Source organism: Vanessa tameamea, chromosome 23 (genome assembly GCF_037043105.1).
Source record: "Vanessa tameamea isolate UH-Manoa-2023 chromosome 23, ilVanTame1 primary haplotype, whole genome shotgun sequence".
NCBI classification, from domain to species: domain Eukaryota; kingdom Metazoa; phylum Arthropoda; class Insecta; order Lepidoptera; family Nymphalidae; genus Vanessa; species Vanessa tameamea.
In genome coordinates, this window is record NC_087331.1 from 5,259,559 (window position 1) to 5,283,567 (window position 24,009).

Below are 24,009 nucleotides of genomic sequence, written 5' to 3' on the forward strand. Positions count from 1 at the left end.
TATACCAATAATTCAAAATCAATTTTAAAACTAATTTAATTATTTTATTATCAAGACTGAAAGTTTCTCCAGCATCGTCGCCCCTTACATCATATTTTGTAACTTAATACAAACTAATGCGAAATTGATAACATCCGTTCTTCGTATAATGTATATTGAAACCTATCTCCGATATTTTGGTCACGAACCTTTAGACGGAGGTAATTTCACCCATAAATAATATTTCTGAAATTTAATATCGTTCAAAATATTTGATATTTTAAAATTTTATCATCAGAATTTTATATTGCGTGATACTTTTTTATGATTAATCGTCGTCGTTAAGTTATGATATCAAGTTTCTTAATATAATTTTAGTCGATATGAATGGTAAAGAAAAGGAGGAAAACGCCATGCCGGCTATTTTTTTAGCAGAAGGTTATTAATTGGGTTGTATTTGTTTTATATTTGGTAACTCAGACGTCCTTTATATGTGAATTGACTTGGAAATTTTTTCCCTTTCCGTTTGATCCCATTTAAATTTGAAGGATATATTAGAAATCCGTTATTTTCTTGTTAAAATGTTATATAATATTTTCGTACTCTACACCCTATCTTCGCCGACTGTAAACCGATTTTGAAGATTCCAATTTTAATTTTCGGAAAATATTTTATTAAGATTGGAAAAAAGAGGGTTCGTTACTTTGTTGTGTCCTGCTATGCCAATTATGATTTCATTGTAAAGATTATTTAGTTAATGAATAGTCTATAATTTATTGGTTGTCTGTAATCTTGGCTGTATAGTGTATCGACAAGTGTAATCAAAAAAGTTTGCGTCACTATTTTCTCTAAAAACGGCGTTGTGTAATTTGTACGACACATTTGTTACTAGGGCTGTTTTTATCGTTCGAAAACGTCACGTCGATGATTCTCAACTAGTATCAGGATTGATGCGGTTTTTTTCTCAATATAAAAAAAACGATGTTGGTATAGAATTATTCGAGATTAATAGATTTCGACACCGGTTGACCTAACATTTTTCATGACGACGGTTTTTGTACAAAATACATATTCTTGTTCACGCCACTAGATGGCGCGCAGCATATAAACTTCTACGTATTTATCGGACAATATTTTAGTGCAAGTTGCATCGAGGTATTACAACGCATACTGAGCATTATATATTATTATAATATAATATTGAACATAGCTTCAAGATATATGAAGGTTATATGAAGACACGCAGCAAGGCAGAGTTACAGACGAGAATTCACCCGACGTACATCGTAATTTATTTATTATTGTCTAGTAAAAATTATGTTACAAAATATTACAATGTTACTGACTTATTTTTTAGGTATCAATCTATAATAAATTTGACAAGGTACTTTAAAATTTCACTTGCAAGTTAGCTACTAAAACTATTTTCGCTTTTTGTATAAAATAACTAAAATCGCGTACGTTAAAAAAACACTGTTTGTGCGCCCATTCAAAAATGATTTGTTTAACTGCCAAGTTCTTTATTGACGTTGACAATGTTATAAATTCAATATTAACGACCTCGAACGCTTTTGAGGTTTTAACAAATGGTGTTTTAAAAATATTAACCTTAAAATTGTTTTATGTCAGCGATGGCGAATATTCAATGATAATTTGTAATCGGAATAATAATGGAGATATTTCTTTGAAGACCCTTTATATATCTTTAAAGAGCTCGGGGACCCTATTCTCCTCTCTCAGCAATAGAATATAATATTCTATAATAATTCCTCACGGCACTACGTGTCGAGTTTTAGCCTTAGCCTGTTCCGTAATTATTGTGAACTTTTGGTTAATTATATCTATTTAATATATCTATTAGGTAATCTTCTTTAATTGATCTGGCTGTGATAATAATTAAGGTACGACCTCCGTGGTCGAGTAGTGTGTACACCGATTTTCATGGGTAGGCCACTTCGAGGTCCCGGGTTCGATCCCCGGCTGAGTCGATGTAGAACAAGTTCATTAGTTTTCTATGTTGTTTTAGGTCTAGGTGTTTGTGGTACCGTCGTTACTTCTGATTTTCCATAACACAAGTGCTTTAGCTACTTACATTGGGATCAGAGTAATGTATGTGATGTTGTCCAATTATTTTATATATTTATATATAAACTTCTTGGTAGGGCTTTGTGCAAGCCTGTCTGTGTAGGTACCACCCACTCATCGAATATTCTACCGCCCAACAGTAGTACTCAGTATTGTTGTATTCCGGTTTGAAGGGTGAGTGAGTCAGTGTAACTACAGGCACAAGGGACATAACATCTTAGTTTCCAAGGTTGGTGGCGCATTGATGTTGTAATAAACGCCATTGTCTATGGGCGGTGGTGACCACTTACCATCAGCCCATTTGATCGTCCGCCTACCGATATCATAAAAAAATATAATCTCTAAAAATCGAATTTCGAAATTCAAAAAATAATCTTTCTTCATCTTATTTCCTATGAAATGTTTAAAAGTCTACTCAGTAATATTTCATTACGATACGAACTAAAAATTCTAACCTGGATCATGGATTAAGCCAGCTCCCCCAACCACTAGTTTTATCGTTTACGTAAGGTGATATCAGAAATATATACTTTGCAGAACGTGAGTGAATATACATAATAATACCAAAACCCGATGCAGAATATTCAATATAGTTGGATCGTCTTACTAATAAATTCTTTTGCCATTTTTTGTTACATTTTTTCTTTAAACGTGGCACTTTGAGTTAAAGAAAAAAATTAAAAAAGGTCAATAAACTCCGGATTCCACCTGTAAAACTCGGTCTAGGCGTAACCTGCTTAGGACTGATCGAATTTTGTTACAAACGACTCATATGTGATTTAACATATTCAGGATGTCCTGAGTAATGACTATGTATTTTATATATGTTTGCATACTAAAATAATCCTTTGATATACTTGTATATATGTTATGTAAGTCGGAACTAAGCCACAAACAGCAGTTAAGCCTTTCCCTGTTTCTAAACAGAAATTAAAGTCGCATTTTCCGGACTAAGTAAACTTTTCCATAGTGGTAAGTTACCACGAGTAGGGTGACAATGATTTATAATAAATAAGGCAGAGATCAAAGTGACATTGATTACAAAACATTAGATCATCATTGTCATAATTTTAATTGATAATTAATTGATAATTTAGCATTGGAGCCGAGTTAGAGCAATTTTAAGGTTATTTTTTATTTAAAATTACGATAACTTTTTTTTTCAATTGTTTGTAGGTAGGTATCCTGGCCAATTGATCAATCAAATATTCCTGAAAGAAATATTAACTGTCCCTTAAATCGTCAGCGTGCGACTAAACTAAGAGGAAGATTAAGTAAGAGTGTCCTTTGCCTGTACACTGCTACCCTCAACTTGCAAACCGGAACACAATTATATTAAATATTGATGTTTAGCGGTAGAATAAGTGATGACTTAAAAAAAATCTGACTTGGACAAAACCTTCAATCCTTAATTAATAAGGATATAGGATAAACCGTCTTAATATTTCCAGAGACAAAATACATCACTATGTAACATATATACATGTAATTTAAAATTTGTCAAGTTACATAGAATATCATTACATTTTTTTCCGTTATTTCTGAGAATAAAATAACTGTTCAAGGAAATTGGCACACTAATTGGCATTCTACAGAAATGCTTGCCTAGATTTCTTTTCTTTTTGTTGGGATTTAGTCTTTAGGAATTTCGCCTCTATCTACACGGTTAAACTATCAGAGTTCATTTTTCCGCCGGACTCTGGCTGGATGTGTTATTATCTCATTTAGGTAGGCGAATTTAAAAACGGGACACCTGGTGGTACACCACTAGACATAAGACATTAGTCCTGTAAGAAATAATACTTATTCGTCATATGACTGATACGTCATCAACTTCGGGAACTAAGATATTATGCTTCATATGCCTGTAGTTCCACTGACTCAGTAATCCTTCAAACCGGGACAATACTTAGTCTACCACATGTTTATCTACCTGGAGTTACATGGTGGAATGCGTTTCAAAACATCTTAACACTTTTGTTTAACAGTGGGACACTTAACGGTCATTACAAACGTCGTAAACAATTAACACATTTTAATTTTTATTTAATAAAAAAACAAAAAAAAATGTCTCTAATCTTTGACGTAGCTTGTACCCTCTACTGTGGGCTTCGGTGCTCATCAGCCGTTTCAACATAGCACTGGTTGGTCGAGGGTCTCCGCCTGGGCAGTTTGCGTACATCATGTTACGATCGCAGTCCTAAGGATTAGAACATTTTAGGTTTAAGCTTAGAACATAAGTGATGAGATGTATTTGAATAGTCTTTTTAACTTGGATAGTTTTGAAATAGTATTTAGCGGAGGTAAACGTACAGTAGTTGTTGTAATTTCGTCATAGTAGCTTCACTTTATGCCCAAATGTGTTTTAACCTTAAAGCTAGAATGTATTTACGTAAAATAACTAATGACTATATGTCTTTTTTTCAATCGTTACTGTGTTTGGTTGGTATATTTGATAGAATTTAATTACTTTTTAATGGTATTATTCTTTTTGAGAAGTACCTAACAAGAGTCCTTTATGGAAAAGGAAAGGACACATAATTGGAGTGGTGAACAATCTACTTGACGTCACGTCACTTAGAGAACAATCATTATGATATAGGTGTAACAAAGGCGCAGTAATATAAGTATTCCTGTGTCCAAATGGAATTCATATCCTTTTGTCTGTAATTAAACTAATTCAATCACCCTTCTTCACTAAATACTATAATGCAACGTTTTAGGATAGTTGAGAAAGGCAGACAAGGATTTTTTTTTCTTCTGACTTCTGACTTCTGCCCTTCTAAGATCAATAAAAAATGATAACGTCACCACCATGCAGGAAACCTTAACAGAATCATCAAGTCGTAGGAAAAAGCAGTCGAACTTACTCAAGTTAGGTTTTTTTAGAGTTACTTTCAGTACTAGGGTTCAATACGTATTAAAAGCCGATGAGACTTAGTGTTTAGAACGAGTCTATCTTAAACGAAGATTGTGCTTTATAATCCAGATAAGAACTTCTGAATTATCTTTGCTTAATTTATGTTTATAATTAATCTCGTGCTCAACTGTGGAGGAAAACATCGTGAAGAATGTTCACCACCAATCGCTTTTAAATACCATAAAGGAGGTTTTTATTTTAATCCTGCAAAATATAAATTGATAAAATTTTCGTTCACGTCCTTACTTTTGCTATTAATAAGCAAGACCACTGCAAAAGTTTTAATAGTTTCAGCTTTTTCAGGTTTACCTTTAATTCTATAAAAATAAGTTTTAAATGGACATTGACTATAAAATCAGAAAGGCTCTATGAAAACACGGTGAGCGAAGTACAGGCAAAAACCAATAATGTCATAATTTCGAAATATGATTTTTTTTTCAATTTTTTTTTGTATTCTAAGAACTGTTATTTAAATTAAAAACAATTTAAAATTCTGAGTATAATGAAAATACATTTGAAAAAATATATGCTTGTATTGTGGCATTTCTCTTTTTATCCAAAATTATTTTAGAGTTATGGTCTTATTGGATAATCTTTTTTTAACAAGCATAGCTTCTCATTTTTGTGTAGACGTAGTTTTAATTGCTGGCAGTTAAAATTTTTACAAATGTGAACGTTTTTGAGGTCCATTTTTTTCAGTGTCATTGCTGTGTATTTCTTTGTATAAATATTAGTACGCACTCTCAATCTTCCGGATAAATTATATAAGCAGTATTGACAGTACACCTAACAATGTTATTATTAAATTCCTATCACCAGTGATATAAAAACGATCCACAATGTATTTTATTTCTATGAGTATCCTATGAAATGTGGGACTACTCGTAAGTAGCCGATATTATTATCATTATGATGTCTTCCTGGCAGTTTTCAGTCATGTTGGGCAATCTCAAGGGCGATCCGTCAATTATGCAGGATATATTAAAGCATACAATTGTGTACCCAAACACAGGCGCTCCAATTGTCAAATTCTCAAATCCGACACTACCCGAAAGATTTCTAGCGCAGGGCAAATGGTTTTATGTGCTATCCGAGGTACGGGAGTGTACACATTTGCAACTTCCAGAATATTGGATGTTATCGAGCATTTTTCGACAATACCCAATAACTTATTTTTCCGGCACGACCTGGTGTTTAAGCCCAGAACCTCGGTTGTATGGCCTTATATTTAGCCACTAGACCAACAAGGGAGCCATAATATTATAGAAGGCACGTGAATAAAATTTTTTATCTTATGTTATATCATAATAGGAAAATCTATGATCTTTGTACTGTGGTACAAAGAGAATCGTGAAAGTTAGAAACACGGCCACAATGACAGAAACTAAGTTTGGTATAAATAATACCTGATAAACTCCTCCCTCGGAAACAATGACTGAGAACTTCTGAAGCGTAGCCGCTTGTTCTTGCGTACATTGAGTTGGCTTAACGAAAAGCGATTCGAGAGTGCAGCGTCGGAATCGAGATCTTGCGCTAGAATAAACAAGTGCAAATTATAATTCATGTGTTGTGTATTATCATGAATACAGACATTGTAAGGTTCCCCTATATTTGATCACCGGAAGTACCACCAAGTGCCTCCAGACGACGCTGTACAGTCTGGGTGGCGAATGGTCGGCGTGCTACTAAACTGCAGTTACTTAATTGACCGTAAAAACTACTTTCCTAGGAACTGTTCAGTTTTGAGTGTCTTATTGTGATTTGTGACTTTGGTTATTATTTGAAAAGATTTTGTCAAAACTTCTCCTTATGCATGATACCGTCATCGTCTGAAGATGTTGGTTTTAATCTTTTTTTAACCAAATATCCTACATATGTATTTTAAAGCAATTATGTTCTTACCATTTTTATTGCATAGGTAGGCGGACGGGGAAATGGTTCACCTCCCAATAAACATTGACGGAATACGATATTTTTACCATTCCTTACATTTTCCTGTACTTATACTGGAAGGGTGAATGGGCCTTCAAACTGGACGGGCAAGCACCACTGAATTTTCAAGTGCTTAATTTGTGTTTATAATTCATCTCGTGCTCGGTGGTGAAGGAAAACATCGTGAAGAAACCTGCATGTGTCTATTTTCAACGAAATTCAGCTACATGTGTATCCACCGACCTGTATTGGAGCAACATATGTTCCAAAATCTTCTCCTCAAAGGGAGAGGAGGCCTTAGCCCAGCAGTGGTAAATTAACAGGCTGTTGTGGTAGAATATGTGATGAGTGAGTAGTAGTGACTAGACGTTTTTGTACAAAGCCCTTCCACTTAGTACCGCAAGTACTTTCGAATTAAAATGATGTTTGAAGTTTACTTTTTGACTATCAACATGGGATGCAGAGGCGAGATGGCCCAGTTAGTATTATTGGGTCATAACGTTTTTTAAAGAATTTTGTAACATGTAAATTATTTACGACTTGAATGATGGTTTTTTTTTATAAAATGTATCTAGTATGTGCGAAATTCATGCAAAGCTACCTTTTCCATTGCTCTCCCTAAATTTGAAATTTCTGAAATTCCTTTCTTAGTGAGCGTCTACGTCGCGAAAGGAAATGATAAATTTTACGTCAATTGAACTTATAGTTTCGGAGATTTCGTGATGAGCGGTATTTCGCTTATATAACATATTATACTAAGGTTTAATTAAAATGATAAAAAATATAACATGCACAAATTTAAAATTCCACTGTTTTGAAATTCAACAAGCTCTACTGAAATTTAACATCAACCCAAAGGCCTCATGTTTTATTCAATGCCGCTATTGGTTTTTACTACAGAGAATTTTGTAGTTTGTCAATACTGTTAGCTTGGACATCGAGAATTTTGACACTGCCGCGAATTTACAGTTGATAAAAGAGATTATATATACTTCATTAACAGTTTACGTTCATATACCTGAATAAAGTAAATGAAAGTAATATGTATTAATGACTATTTTTTTTAATGAAGAATTGGTGACGTAGTCGGCCACCTAATAGTTATATGGGTATATGTATGACACTGTAAATTTGTTACCGACGCCCTTTAAATCAAATCAATATGAAAATACTGATATAATAAATAATAACATATGTTGCAAATACACCAACAGATGCGAACGAAGGTTTTGTTCGTTGATGATGTTTGGTATCGTTGTTGCTGTTCTGAACTGTTGGTGGTTAATAGATAACTGATTGCAGGGAAAATAATCTTTACAAACTCAATGAGCTATTACCAAATTTATCAAAATTAAACATTTAAAGGAACAAAAAATCTTGTGTTCTAAAAAAAATGGATTTATATAAAACAGGAAATTTGATATCAAGTAATTAAAAAAAAATGTAGTACTATTTTGTACCGACGAAATTGTTAAGTTAAAAAATATTTTATTCAGCCTATTGTGCAAGCTTTCCATATCAACGTCAATAACGTAACCAAACTGTATTGAATTTGATTGAAATTCGCATCTTTCTATTCAAGTTAATATCATAATCGAAATCAAATCTATTTTCTTTACTCAGACCATATATCAGATCCAGGCAAGGAACAAATTTATATTTGCAAAGCCATTCCCGTTAAAAAAAATGGGAAGAAAATCTAGATGATATCAAATAATATGACATCATTATCCCTAACCCTTTTAACCGGAAATACAACATGACAAAGGTGTGTTCTGATGTAGAACGAGGACCTTATTTGCTTTTTAAGGATCGGGAGTTTAATTACTGACAAATTGACTGTTATCGAGAATTTAGTGAAGCAGAAAGACGAATAACTTTTGGCTTGACCTGGGCTTAAGCCTAGAATCTTAGGATTCGCAGCAATATGAATTAGTCAATAATGCATACCTTGACTAACGAGGCTGAGAAAAGAATTATTTCCTTAAAAGGATACGATGCCAGCCAATGTAACTCAAATGACTCAACAACAAAACTCAGAAATAATCATACGAGTACAGTTGCCCATCAAAACCAAGATTAAGATATTGATTACAAAATCTTACCAGCACAGCCTAAAATGTACTTCATAGTGAGTCCATTCTTGGCTAGTATTCTTGTGCTCCTCAACCGAATCCTTGAAGTTAATGTAGCAGGTTTCCCATGAATCTGTTGAACTTTCAACACAGAGCGCAATCTCATCGTATCCTGAAATATTTTATTATTATATGAATATAAAAATAAATGAATTGACAAATATAGCACAGGTTTTACACAGGTATAGTTAACCGGACGTCATGTACTCGTACCATAGTAAATTGAAAATGTGTTGCATGACATATAATTTTTGACCTCAAAATAATTAATAGTCTACGTTATTAGTATTTTATAAGTCTATATTATAATATATTAAAGCGTCCCTAACTTGATGAGTATTAAGAAACTTGAAAGATAAATGTAAATTTTTTGTAGATCTAATTTAAAGTCATGGACTTAAGGCGAAAATAAATTCGAGCATGTGCGATTTTTGACTGTTAAACATGTGTTAAAAATAAATTCATCAGTGACATAAAATATATCTCAAGATAATTAAATTTATCAGTCTAGAATGTAAGAGCATCGAAGGTAAGGGTCTACGTATTCTTATTTCTATAATAGGTATCGAATTTTCATAACTTTCTTAAACGGATATTTATCAGTTTAAGTCATATTCAACTATAGTCCGTATTACAACTATTTTGGAAACGTTAAATTTGCAAAATTACATATATTTTAACCAAAAATTAACTAAACTGTCGGCTTTTCTGAATCAAGCATTTTTTTACTTCATTAAACGTTTCATTTTAAGAAAACAAGTACAATCAGGTAAATTGCCAATTAGCAACGAAAATACCTTTTTGCTGGCTTTTAATTTGACATTTTTTTTTTCGTAAATGTACAACTGCTGACTAGTGGATCGTGACGGAACCAATGCCTGTCAATCAAATAATTAAGGGAAACCGAAAAGAAATGCTGAATTGGCGGAAATCATTTTTAGCCGTGAAATTGTTTAATATGACTGAATAAAAGACACGGTTCACTTTTAAAATGCTTAAATCGAATTATTTTAAGCCGAACTGTAGCTAATTCTATATTCATTCAGGAAACAGTTTTACGATATACCTTTAAATAAATAGTATGAATATAGTTCAATGATGATTTAGCGTTCAATGTCTCCAAAACATTTTAACCACCGTTGTTTGTCTATTCCGACCCAAAATAATTCTAGAGACAGTTTAACTTCATTATTTAGACCAATAATACTATTACAAAAGACTTTATATAAATAATGGTAATAATTCTATAACAACGATCCTAAGGAGTTCGAAAAATTAAAAAGAAAAATAAGTCTAAATCTAAAAAACGATGCCTAAATGGATATAAGTTTAGTAGGTGCCGGTTCAACAGTATAAAGATGACTGATAAACAATAGAATTAAGACCAAGTAATTACCAAGTAGACCAAGTAAAAAAACGAATCCTTTTCATAATATAATACTAGTATATCATTGAAACCTACTTATGAGAAACCATTCGTCATCGCAAATATTGTTGACGACGTGAATGTGACCTTTGATACTTTCTTCGTTAAAACGACTGTCAGTAGCATCTTTACAATCCGTGTTCCAATTGATAGCGCAATTCGTAAGGTGTCTTATAGCCCTGGGGAAATAAATATAAATATTACATATAAAATAATATTGTAAATAGACGCTTGTTATTTAGTACACGATATTTGTGTCGTGTGACGTATACATTGCCAAAAGTATTCTCTAAGATAACAAAAATGATTCAATAATTTACTTAGCAAAAAACTGCTCTGTAATAATTTTAGTTCTTATGTTTGTATAAAACATCTTCGGGTTGGTTTTTGCGCTTGTTATTGCTGTTTTAATCTCTGTTGTTGCTTAGTATTTCAAAAGGTAAAATAATCGTTTGTATTAATAATACTATTATTATAATTATATTATAATATTTTAGCGTTCATTGCGTAAATAATATGCTATTTGTACCTGATACTAGTGCTGGTCGGAAAAACATGTGTTCTTGAAAAATTTACGATAATGATGAATTAGATTGAAAATAATCAACCACAAATATAAATCAGTATGATAAAATATTTTGTTGCGAACTGATTAAAATTAAAATGGGTTTTGCAATTTACCTATTGATTGTAAAAGTCAAGCGTAACATAACAGTTTTGTTTTAATAACAATTCCAAGGAGATTTTAGAAGCCTCAGTATTTTTACATGAATAAAGTATTCATTATTTATTTATCTACCAACCCGTATGGTTCCGAAGAATAAGCTAAAAACCTCGTACGAAGAAAAGACCTTGGTCCAAAGTGTTACATTTACAAACTGTTGCTAAAGTATTATTTGTTTTTAATATCTCACATCAGCCATTTTTGGCTTAGAGAGAAAATCTTTTAACACAGTTATCTTATAGTATAAAACAAAGTCGCTGCCTGTCTGTCTCCCTGTGTATGTTTAGATATTTAAAAGTACGCAATATATTTTGATGCGGTTTTTCTTAAATATATAAAGTTATTTAAGAGGAAGGTTTATAAGTAACATACATGCATATTTTCGAAGCGAGTTTAAGCAATACAGCATTCATCCTTATCCAATTAAGTATCTTAAATACATTGTGTATTTAATAAAGATCAACATAATCGTTCAAAACATGTAACTTCAATTATTATTTTCGAAGATATTAAAGATTTAAAATGCAGGGACACAGTGGTTTTAGTCTAATAATTGAAAAATTGTAAACGTTGTATCATCAGCAGTATCCGTGCGAAGCCGGGGCGGGTCGCTATTTATATTATAATATCGAAATGTAATTGGTAAAATACCTGTAAACTTTCGTTGCGAAGCATGAACAGTGTACATTTAATCTCGTATAGTATATTAATGGTCATAGAAAAATATATAATTACTAACCGGCACCAATCATTAACTTTCGCAGGGTAAGGTGGAGACATTCTACTTGAATTATAAATCAGTGCCGCCTCAGCTGTACAGTTGACGGCATATTGTGTAAAGTCATCACAGTTTAAATTATAAGGAATATTTCCTGAATCTTTAAATGGAATTGTAACAGGTTCAGGTTCATAATCTTGTGATTCTCTTACGGATCTATTTATCGATTTATTTTTATAATTTAAATCTAAAACTGAAATATTACCCGATTAATTCACTAGTTTAGTTTTATCGAATTAAAAATTCTTGTAGGAGCCGACTTGCTTTATATTGAACTCATATTGCTGCGATACCCAAGATTCCTAGTCCCATGAAGGTCAATAAACGTTGGTTGGTTTTTTAGTCAAAAAATTATAACAACCTTGACTTAGGAATTTATCAATGTTACATATCCATGCCTAGCAACTGTCCCTCAATGGGATAATGAGACGCATAGAGAATTCACCTGTGGTTAGGCTCACAACTGTACTCAATATTATCGGCGTCAAATTGAGACAAACTATGTGCATTGAGCGATATTCGATCAGCATAATAAAAAGTTTTCAATAAAATACATGGAAGAACACTTACACACCGCGCTTATATGATCAAAAAGTATAACGAAAATTGGTATTTTCATCGTATACATTTGGAAGCATTTTACGTATAATATACAATATCTCTACAATTAGATTTGGGATCGTCAATATGATAGATGTCACTTCTCTATGAATGCCAGACAGAGCTTTGTATAATAATTTTGACACATAATTTCATCGCATCCATTTAATAAAATACTCGTGAAGGATATAATAAATGGACAATATTTATATTGTGAGGTAATAATGTTATTTTAATTTATTATCATTGAGATACAGTACAGTGTTAAACACTGCACCACTTCTGAATCGTTTAATTGGTAATAACCCAGGTGAGCATATTGTTGTATTTATTCTGTAATAATATAATTTAACTTATATGTTTTATGGAATTCATTTTAATCAGTGTTTAGAAATAAGTGTAATTACCTGTTATTATATTAAATAATACTTTGTTTACTTATAAATTGATTAAACTATTTATTTTGCTTTCCGTTCTCTCACATATATTTTATCGAGTAATAAAATATCGATATCGAGTTTTAATCGATGTTTTTATGAATTATATTTATATTTATTAATATTGATATTATTGATTACAAATGAAAAAATGCCCGGACAACAATACATTGACTTATTCGAGTCAGATATTTAAAAAAACAGTTGTTACAAATGTTGGACAACTTCACATACATTACTCTGATTCCAATGTAAGTAGCTAAAGCACTTGTGTTATGTAAAACACCCAGACGCAAGATAACATAAAAAACTAATGAACTTTTTCTACATCGACTCGGCCAGGAATCGAACCTGGGACCTCGGAGCGGCGTACTCATGAAAATCGGTGTACCCACTACTCGACCACGGAGGTCGTCAAAATCTTTGCTATTTAATTAATTATCAAGAACATACATCAGCTTGCTCTCATGTCATTAGTGCATGGAAAAATAAAATGGTGGCCGTCTGGCTGACGTCATCCCGTCTCAGGAATTCTTTGGGTCTATGCCCAGCCACTATATGGGTGATTTAGACGTTTACGTGCTCTACCGGATGCGTGTAATAAAAATACCCTTACTAGGCCTTAGACCATCCACGCGTTGAGATGGTTGTTATGGGATTGCTCGAAGAAAATAAAAATGATTACTAACAGTATTTAAAAACATTATCTACGAATATCGAAATATCGAGCTCCACCAAATAAAAAAAAAACATGGTAAATATCCCGTTTTAAATACTGTTAGTAATAAAAATAACCATGTTAATTTAAAATCTAACAAAAATGATGATCAATAAATGTTAATGTATAAATATAAACAAAATAGAGAAGGATTTGAAACAATTCAGAACAATTCAGAACAAAGCATAATAATTCTCGCCAAAGATTAAAGCTTATTAATTATATTATCTTCATATAATTTTTTTACATTTTAGCGTCTACATTACCATTACCAGGGAGACTTTAATATTTATTAATAAATATATCAACCAAGACGCGTCCTTTAACAAATAATAATTTGAATCTTGAAGCATTGGCCAATTGTTTAAGAGGTTACAATAAACTTAATTTATTCCAAAGACAATTAAATAGCACGTGGTTTATCCAACCATTGAGCCGAGATGGCCCAGTATTTAGAACGCGTGCATCTTAACCGATGATTTCGGGTTAAAAACCAGGCAGGCACTACTGAATTTTCATGTGCTTAATTTGTGTTTATAATTCATCTCGTGCTCGGCGGTGAAGGAAAACATCGTGAGGAAACCAGCATGTGTCTAATTTCAACGAAATTCTGCCACATGTGTATTCCACCAATCCGCATTGGAGCAGCGTGGCGGAATATGCTCCAAACCTTCTCCTCAAAGGGAGAAGAGGCCTTTAGCCCGGCAGTGGGAAATTTACAGGCTGCTAATGTATGTTATCCAACTGCCTGTGATTCATTTTAACATAAGTGAAATACCAGCAAACATCGAGGATCAACTGCTAAGATTAACATTTTAAAACTATAACGTTAAAGTATTGCACTTTACCATAAAATGACAATGTTTACATGCAAGGAAACGTTGCATTACTTCGAAATCTTATAGAGGATCACCGTCGGCGTGACATCGGGTAAGCAAAGCACGTTTTACAGGAGAGTGGAGTTAAACCTATACGAGCTTCTAGCGACATTTTACCGCACAACTTTCGAGCTGACTTATACTGAGATTATTCCTAGTAAATTTGATTATTATTGTTTTTTTTTTTCTAATCTATATTTCACTTGTAGTAAGAAGAGTGAGCAAAGGCTTTTCCGATAGTTACTACAACGTTTATTATGTCAAATTTGATAAGAACAATACAACTGAAGGGACAGAAAGCAAAAATGTACTTAGGAGTAAAACACATAAAGACGTAGAGTTTCATTAGGAAATTTTTAAAAATATAATTAAACTTTGGAAATAAATATGTACATTTGAATTTGGAATTGGCAAACGCTTTTGAAACTTTTTTCGATAAAATATCCACCGAAATAACTTCCCACTTAAAATAATCTCCTTCAAAAGCCAATAAATTACGAACAAATTATGTTCCTAAATGTAATTTTGAATTTTCATTTTAACGAGTTACTGCATTAGATATAAAGATATTTAAAAGTCTTAATAATAAAAGAACAAATGACTTATAGGATCTTTCAGTGCACCTGAAATCAATAGTATAATTTATGATATCGCTCCGTACATAGTTTTAATTTTTAACAAGATTTTGGAAATGGGTTCATTTCCAGATTTATTAAAATGTAGTATGACCATTTTTAAAAGTGAAAACAAAAGTGATTTGTGTAATTATCCTATTGCTAAACTTCTGCCGTTGAGCAAAATATTTGAATAAAATATTTATAGGTGATTTAACATATGGTTATAACTTCAGGCTTACATTGACATACTATTTTTACAGTGAAGACAAGACTTTACTAAGAGTGGCTCAACAACTGATGCTGAAATGGCACTTCTTAGACATATATGCGATACAGGGGAAAAATTGCAGAATGCTATTGGCGTGTTCTGTGATTTTCCTAAAGCATTTGATAATGTAGAGAACGAAATGCTTTTATACAAGCTAAAACATTACGGTCTTAATGGTATAGCTCTAAATCTCATTGCTCATCAAATAACTCAACTGGTGTTTACTAATAGCATAAACTGTACTGGGTCTGTAATAAGATTGGTTGTTTTTGTAGGGATACATTTTGGGTCATTTTTTATTTGTGTTATATATAAACGATCTTCCTTTTTGTCACAGTATTCGTAATATTGTACTTTTTTCTGATGATTACTCATTACTTTTTAAAGTTGACAGGAATCAACCTAATTATGACGATGTAAATGATGCTTTATCACTGATATGAATTTGGCTTACAAAAAAAAATTTAGTTCTAAATGCCAAAAGGACTAAACGCGTACTATTTTTCTCATCTGGCTATGCACCATAAGAAAGCAAAATTAAAAGTTGACTTTAAAGAATAGTATAAATAATGTATTTCTAGGAATCATTTAAGACTCAAATGGATGAAGGGGATTAATCATTTATCGTCCCTGACAGGGAAATTCAGCCCCGTAGGATACGTAGTTAGAAATGTTAGACAACTAACTGATGGCGATACTGGTCGATTAGTACACTTTAGTTACTTTTATAGTGTTATGTCTTACGGCATTTTACGTTTGACATAAGCTTTAAATTTTAATAACCCAAATAAAATAATTGTGGAATCTTAGTGTAGAAACGAATACCGTGTCTCAAAAAGGATATATTAACTCTGCAAAGTCGGAAGCTACGTGTTATATGAATATATATAATATTGTTGTAAGCATACTCTGAAGCAACTGTAAGTATAGGTTCTTTATAAACATTCCGAAGGATGTCTCTTGAGACACCAAGATTGTAAATAGACCCAATAGCTCTTTTTTGCAGGATGAAAACAGTTTCAATAACTGTTAAGCTAATTCAGTGTGAAGTAATAATTAAATGAATTACAAACTATATAAATAAGTTGATTACTCAGACATACTGGTTCCTTTACGAAGGATCTCAATAAATGTAACGGATTTATATTGAACCAAAATCCTTATACAGTGTTTAAACCAAAATCGTAAAAATTAGTTATAACAAACAGTAAAAAGTAATACATTCTACATGAATATTAAAAATATCACTATTTTGATACACACAATGAGACTTTAATTTACTTGGTCGTAGGGCTTTGTGCAAGCCCGTCTAGGTGGGTAACTCACTCAGTGAAACATTTACCTCGAGGGAAGCAAGTTGTTGTCAAGCTGGTTTAAATTGACAAATCATTCAGATGAAACTCGATAGAGTTTACCTTTAAACTATGCCAGACATAGTATCTTAATTCCTAATGTTGGTGGCGCATTGACGATAGGAATGGTTTATATTTCTGATTACGCTTATCATCTGGTGGACCATTTACCGGTCCATCTGCCATCTAAGCTGTTACATCAAAAAAGAAAAGACATTCTTATTTCTTATTAAAATAGAGTGGTAGACGATTGAGAAATCTTTTCACTTATGAAATAACAGAAGCCTTATTTGAAAAGGCTATCGTAAAGTAACAAACGATTAATGATCTGTATTCGAACCACGTATCTTAATAAACTGCGAAGATCTCGTGACTCGAGGCAAGAATATTTTAACAAATAGACGATATAAATGTTTCCAAATTATTTATTGCTATTGATTTAGTTTCTTGTACGTATTGTTTCCATAGAATTCCGTAATTCACAATATGTATGTAAATATATAAAACATACAATAAATAGTTCACAATAACTTTTAGGGTCCCATTCCTCAAAAGCAAATTACCTAAAACCCTTATAAGATCTCTTCATTGTCCGTCTGTCCGACTGTTTGTATCTGCTGTGTGAATTAATACCAAATACTGAAGTTTGCGGTCCTTGGAGCGCCTTTGGAAAAAATCAAACCCCTAAATCTATACAATCCACCGATATGACCGTTTATGTCGCACTTACCATGCGTTTGCAAAAGGGATTAAAACCTATAGGGTACTTCCTCGTGACTTAGAGATGTTAAATTTATAAAGAAACAATATCTAGTATACAAAAAAATCGTAATACCGTAATCTTTAAGTATTATATGGTAGTACAGAACTCTCAGTCCGTAAGTACGACTATGACTTGGCTTACTTTTATTAGGTAGGCAGAACAATTAAACGACTTTGGATATATCTTCTACGCAAAAATCCCTCGTTAAATACATGTTATATTCTCAACAAAAAACAAATCACTCAAAGAAATATATATATGCGTATCCTTTAGCAAATCTTACTTTATTTTTTACACATTCTATCTCAAATATTCCGCACGCTTTCGTCAGCAAACTCACTTAAATCCGAAACCGGGTTCGGTAAATTTACGTCCATCACGGCGACAGAATTGATTTGATGGTGAAAATATATCACAACCAACGCTGAGGGGTGTATACGTCACTAAACGATCAAATCCCCAATTGATACGAGTTCTTTTATTTTATTGAGAATTAATACTTACTAAAATTTACATTTAAATTTTATTTTACCTTATTATAGTTTTACTGGTAGTCGCTCAATGGTCGAAACTCGACATTCATTGTGTAAGCAAATAATAAAAATGACTAATGAAATAATAGAATAATAATTACTAATTGCTCCGATCTTCGAGCCAATAATAATTTATGTCTACTGATAATGAACGTTAATTTTCTTAAACGACTTATGACCTAACCTAAGATCGTATTAGCTATGGAAAAAGGATTAGTAGTTGGCGGGCTTTCAAAAATATATAATGGCGTATGTTTTGATATAGCACATCACAAAGATAAATATAAATCATAAGTTGTTGAAAAAATGATTGAGTGTAATTTTCTTGGTAATATAATTAAAGTAATTCAAACTATAGAAAAGAGTTTTCTTACAATTGTTAACAAAAATATAAAATAGCTTAGCTGAACGACCTTTGTCCTTGTCATTATTATATATAAAAAAAAAACAAATGTCAAAATAAACGTCATTGATTTTTAGCTTTGACATGTCGTTTTTTTCATTGGCAGTGCTAACATACACTATGAATGTGTCTTTTATTTTGTTTATGAAAATATATTTAGTCTATTCTAATTGAATAAGGAAAAAAGATAACCTTAGATTTTCGTATTCCATACGATTTGTTAATTACTCAGCTATATTGTGCACTACGAGTACTGACAGTTCTTGATTAATATGTCATTATTTATACTCACTTAGAGGCTTCTATATACTTTAATTTTATATCCAAAGCGCCGATAACAGTATTGTCTTACTTTAAAAAGCCAGTTTTTTGAAAATCCATAATGCATTTCATAGATTATTTAAGCTCTCGACCAATGAGATCGCGTCAAATCGATGACAAGTGTTTTTTATTTAGCTTTTGTCCTATTGTGTATATAATGTTTTTGCGTCTAAAACGAAACGTAAGTTCCTACTGTTTCTTGAATGTTTTAATGTATTTGAAATAAATTAAATTATTAAAAACAAGCATATTCTTATAACTTTTGTAAAACTATGTACAAAGTATTTGCTTTACGTGTTAACAATATAATAGATAACGCGAATAATTTACGTGCACGTTACAGAAATGTAAAAAATATTATTAAAAGTTCCAATATATATTTCGTTAAAAATTTTCAACTACAAATTGCGATTCAACGGGTAAATGCTGCAAGTTTTATTGCCATCATTCCACACGGTCATGATTTGGACAATAGCTATTTTTGATTTTGACGTTCATGTATTTAATACATAACGTATATACGTTTCATAAAAAAAATATATTAAACGATACAATAATATACGAAAAATTCGTGTTTTTTAAACTAGGATCTTCATTATATTAATCGGATAAATAGCGATTATAATGAAAAATTGTGGAGGTGAACGCCAGCGAAGATTAGGAACGCATATAAAACAAAAATACATGCATTCTTATTTATTAAAATTACAATTTACATTTATTACGGTTCACACTGAACTGTTTTATATAATAACGAATAATGTTTTTATTTCAGTTATTTAATTTCAGTGTTTATTTGGTACAACATGTTATATTACTAAAGATTACTTGATTTCTGAGTACTGGCATTTGAATTTCAAAGTAATTTTTTGCAGTTATTGGAACACGTGAATTTTGATCAAACAGGGTTGAAATTTAATTTGGTCAATTAGTGTTTGTAAAGCCCCCGTGCTGGGCGGTGATGGAAAGGTAATGAGAAAAATTTATGCACGTGTTGATTGAAAAATTTATGACGAAACTGTCATATGTGTATCCACTAATACGGTTTAGAGCGACGTGGTTGAATAAGCTGCAACTCTTCTACTCATAAAGAGGAGAAGGGACTACTACTAGTTTACTTACCGACTACTAAATTATTAATAACCCGTCTTGACTAAAACATGATTACCATATTAAATAATAAAATGATTTGTCTTGCTAACGTCTAATGGAATTGTCTAATTGACGTTTACATTTGTCATTATTATGAAATATTCATTTGTAATCTCGAATGTACCGTCACTCTCATAATCTCCATCGCACGTGACATTGGCGAAATAATCTGTGCCTTCTCGGCTCAAATAAAAGCCAAAATAAAAATAAAATAAAAAAGAGAACATTTCATTGCAACACGAGTATATGCCATCTTCATACATTTATCCGTTGTTCGTAGTCAGCTGATCCGTAAGTTTTTTTTTTTTTTTGTGATATGTGGCAAAAGAGCAGGAGGCACACCCGATAAAAAGTGACTACCACCGCCCATGGACACCCGCGACACCGGGGTCTTGCAGGTGCGATGCCGTCCTTTGAGGAAGGAGTACGCTCTTTTCTTGAAGGGGAACCTTCAAAGTCGTATCGGTTCGAAAAAACCGAGAGCAGTAAGAAAGCCAATGTTAGCTACTGAATTTTCCCTCGAAGAGAATTCTACTATGCTTAAGCATAAGGAATTGCTTCTTGACTAATGTGCCCACATTAGAACTCTATCAATATTCATTTTGTCGAGAGGTTGCTTGTGTGACATGTTTGTATATCTATACTTCTATGCTAATGTTACAAATGCGAATGTAACTCCGCCTGTTAGCTCTTCACGCTCAAAACAGCTGAACCGATTTAGATGAAATTTGGTATGGAGATAGTTTGAGTCTCGTGGACATAAGCTACTCTATTTTATTCAGCCCTCGAAAATGGGAGCCGCAGAGTCAAATAGGAATATAAAATAAAGTGTTACGATAATTAAACTGAAATAATGTTTACATACTTATAAAAGGTATTTATTCATCTATCTACAACTATAAGTTTAAAAGAAATTCGCTTTAAAAATCTTTAAAAAATTGGCGACGACGGTCTAGGATCACTTCTGCAAGAGATATACCAAATTACGTAAAGGAAGCGAGTAAATGAAGCGAGAACGCGATTATTTTGCTCGGAGACTTTCGAAATTTATACAGTGGACGACTTGCCGAGAGACATTGTTACGAAACCAGCTTTAAATGATATTTTTTGAATTCGTATTTATATATCAAACTAGCTAGTTTGGGTAGCTACCCAATCCGGTTTTGCACGAGTAGAACAAGGTCTATAAAAATATATGTATTGAAGGACCAACATAAAACAAAATCTAGATTGTTTTACCAGAGTCCTTGCTGGGTATACACACAACTACTCACCAAAATTCACAATCGGAATAATGATTTAGGAACGCACAATAGGTAAACACAGAATATATTATTTAGATTTTATTTAAAAAAAAAATATTTTTGTTATATTTCTTATTCTGAAAAGGCCAGTTTGAAGTCCATTTAAAAGAATTGTCTAATAATTAGAAGTCTTCTGGAACGATTTCAGTCACACCCCAGTCAGCTTGTCTCGCTTAAGATCGACCATCTAAGGGGAAACTAAGTAACTATACCAAGCATAAGATAGGTCATAACTAGTATACTAGTAAATACTAACATAGTGTACTCAGAACAACTGCGATATTTGTATGATAGATCAAACAATCTACTTTTTTGTTGTACAGTCTGCTCAAAATCAAAATTTAAGAGGCAAAAGCAAAGTCGCGTTTTGATTGCTCTGCTATATAAAACTCGTAGGTTCGATATTACTTTAAACTGTTGTAATTTTCAAACTCATTCAAATCCAGCAGTGCGATTCTATAGGAATTAAATGATGACAACCGTTTTGTGTGTCCTACCAATTTTATAGTTTGTATCGCCACGCTATATGCTAAGCCGAGCCGAACCGAGTCGAACCGAGCACAGCCAAGTCAACTCAAGACAGCCAAGCCAAAGCCAAGCCAAAGCTATGTTAAGACAGTTAGTGCTGGAATTGTCTGCCAAACCCAACCGCCTGTGACTATTAGTGACGTCACTTACGATTATACAGTGTGAGGAATTAAATAGCCGAACCATTATTTTCGGAACGTCATCCACTAGTTTATGCAAGAGATACTGATGCCGATGGCAACCGTAGTAACGAAAAAGAAGAGGGATGTCGCGATAGCAACAGGTCGGGAAAGAATGTAACAGAGTTGTAAAAATATAAAAGATTAATAATAAAAAGTATGTAAAATATAGTAGTTGTTATTGCCTTTCGTTCAGTGGCGTAGCTAGGTGGGGAAGGGCCCCGGTGCATTGGAAATGTTGCGGGCCTTCACTCCCTCTTTTCACCCCCCTCTTTAATTTATATTGCCCTTCAAAATTATAAATAGGAAAAAACAGGGTCGAGGTTATCTAGCTTCAGGAGCTGGCAAGTTGGCTGACCCGCTCTTTTCAAAGCTTAGGTAACAGGACCCCCTGAGCTCCGGGGCCGTGGTGCACTGCACCACCTGGCCCAACGATAGCTACGCCATTTACGCCATACACGAAAGCATCGTTTCATATTATTAAAATCAATGTAGCATATCACATTGCGACATTTCACGCTCGTGTTTTGGGGTGAGTTTCGAGTTTATTCTTACAGAACACTCCTACTGCTTCAAGTAAAGTTTGAAGTATTAAGATTCGTTTTCTAAACCTTACTGATAAAGTAACCTGATACATTTTTAAATATAAATTATTATTTTGCATAATTATTTTCTCTTAATCAAAAGAAATAAGCGTTTAATCAAAACAAATAAACATACCTTTATATTTAATATTTTGATATAAATGGATGATTCAGTTTTATATTTAACAAATGAATTCAGATATTTATGTCACATTAAATTGACAACAAATATGATATTTTCGATATGTAAACGAATACTCATCTGTTATTCTATTAAATAAATATGAAATAAATGAACGTGACTATAAAAATTGTCTTAATACCTAACAATAGTGAAAATTCTTCCAACTCATTTTCACGTTCGTTAAAATGTTTAAATTTGAATGATGTGTGCGAGATAAGGGATTTCTTTTGATTTTCAGTCGTTGGAGCCGCAGACTTTACAATATGAATTCGAAATTCGTTTACTTAACAGGGTTAATTAGCGGCATTCCCTGAGCGATGTGATTTTTAGAACACAAAGAAGAACGAAATTTCGTGGAACGAGAATAGATAATTCATTGTTTTGATTTTCGTTTGCAATTTAAAAAAAAAATGGTTAATCAAGAACTTGGTATTCGTATTTCTGTTTTAAATTATGGTAAAATTCATGCTATTGATATCGTCATTGTTTCAGTTTTAGTGTGAAATATATTCTCATATGGAGTTTGGTACTACGACGAACAATTTGATAACTTGGTTTGCTTGAGTTTTGATTTATGGTTTTACAGTTTTTAACTATTCAATTGTGATTTTTGTATTGCAGGAAACAATAGTCTGTTACGCCCATTTACCAAGAACACGAATTAAGAAAAAAATAAATAAAAAATACATCAGTTCTTATTTTTTGTATATTGGGCAACATAATGTATGTACATTATTCTGATCCCAATGTAAGTAGCTAAAACACTTGTGTTATGGAAAATCAGACGTAACGACGGTACCACATTATTATAACTAGCTGTCAATCTCAGCTTTGTCTAGGTAAAATAAGATTTTTATCTTGAGATATTTTTTAACCAATGAGATGTAAGCATTCGCCCGTACTAATGTGTCATACTGATACAATAAATCCCGACAATTTTTATGCATTTCTTTAAATATCACGTATTTTTTTAAAATAGTAAAATATGTATATAAAACATACGCTTTTCGTTGCACGTTTTAAAGAACTACATGATTCCTTATGCAAAAAAATTGTGTAATTTTTGAGTGTTATAATTTTCGCCGTGTTCACTTCAAAAGCGCCTGAGCTAAAATTGGAATAGTACAATTTTATGCAATATTTAATGTTACATAGACTATTTTCGACCACAAACAATATTAAAGTTCCAAATCAATCGGATCATTTGTG

At 32.4% G+C, this 24,009-nt stretch overlaps 1 protein-coding gene across 1 annotated transcript in view; it reads right to left on the reverse strand.

Annotated features, from left to right (window-relative positions):
* LOC135193957 (uncharacterized) overlaps nucleotides 1-12,668 on the reverse strand; it is a 35,198-nt gene extending 22,530 nt beyond the window's left edge. The window contains exons 1-6 of the mRNA XM_064218575.1: nucleotides 12,550-12,668; nucleotides 11,941-12,172; nucleotides 10,514-10,656; nucleotides 9,022-9,163; nucleotides 6,391-6,517; nucleotides 4,124-4,264 (exon numbers count right to left, since the gene is read on the reverse strand). Coding sequence (XP_064074645.1) covers nucleotides 4,124-4,264; nucleotides 6,391-6,517; nucleotides 9,022-9,163; nucleotides 10,514-10,656; nucleotides 11,941-12,172; nucleotides 12,550-12,607 — 843 coding nt within the window. The 5' untranslated portion in view covers nucleotides 12,608-12,668. The remainder of the gene's footprint in view (nucleotides 1-4,123; nucleotides 4,265-6,390; nucleotides 6,518-9,021; nucleotides 9,164-10,513; nucleotides 10,657-11,940; nucleotides 12,173-12,549) is intronic.
* Nucleotides 12,669-24,009: the final 11,341 nt, after the last annotated feature.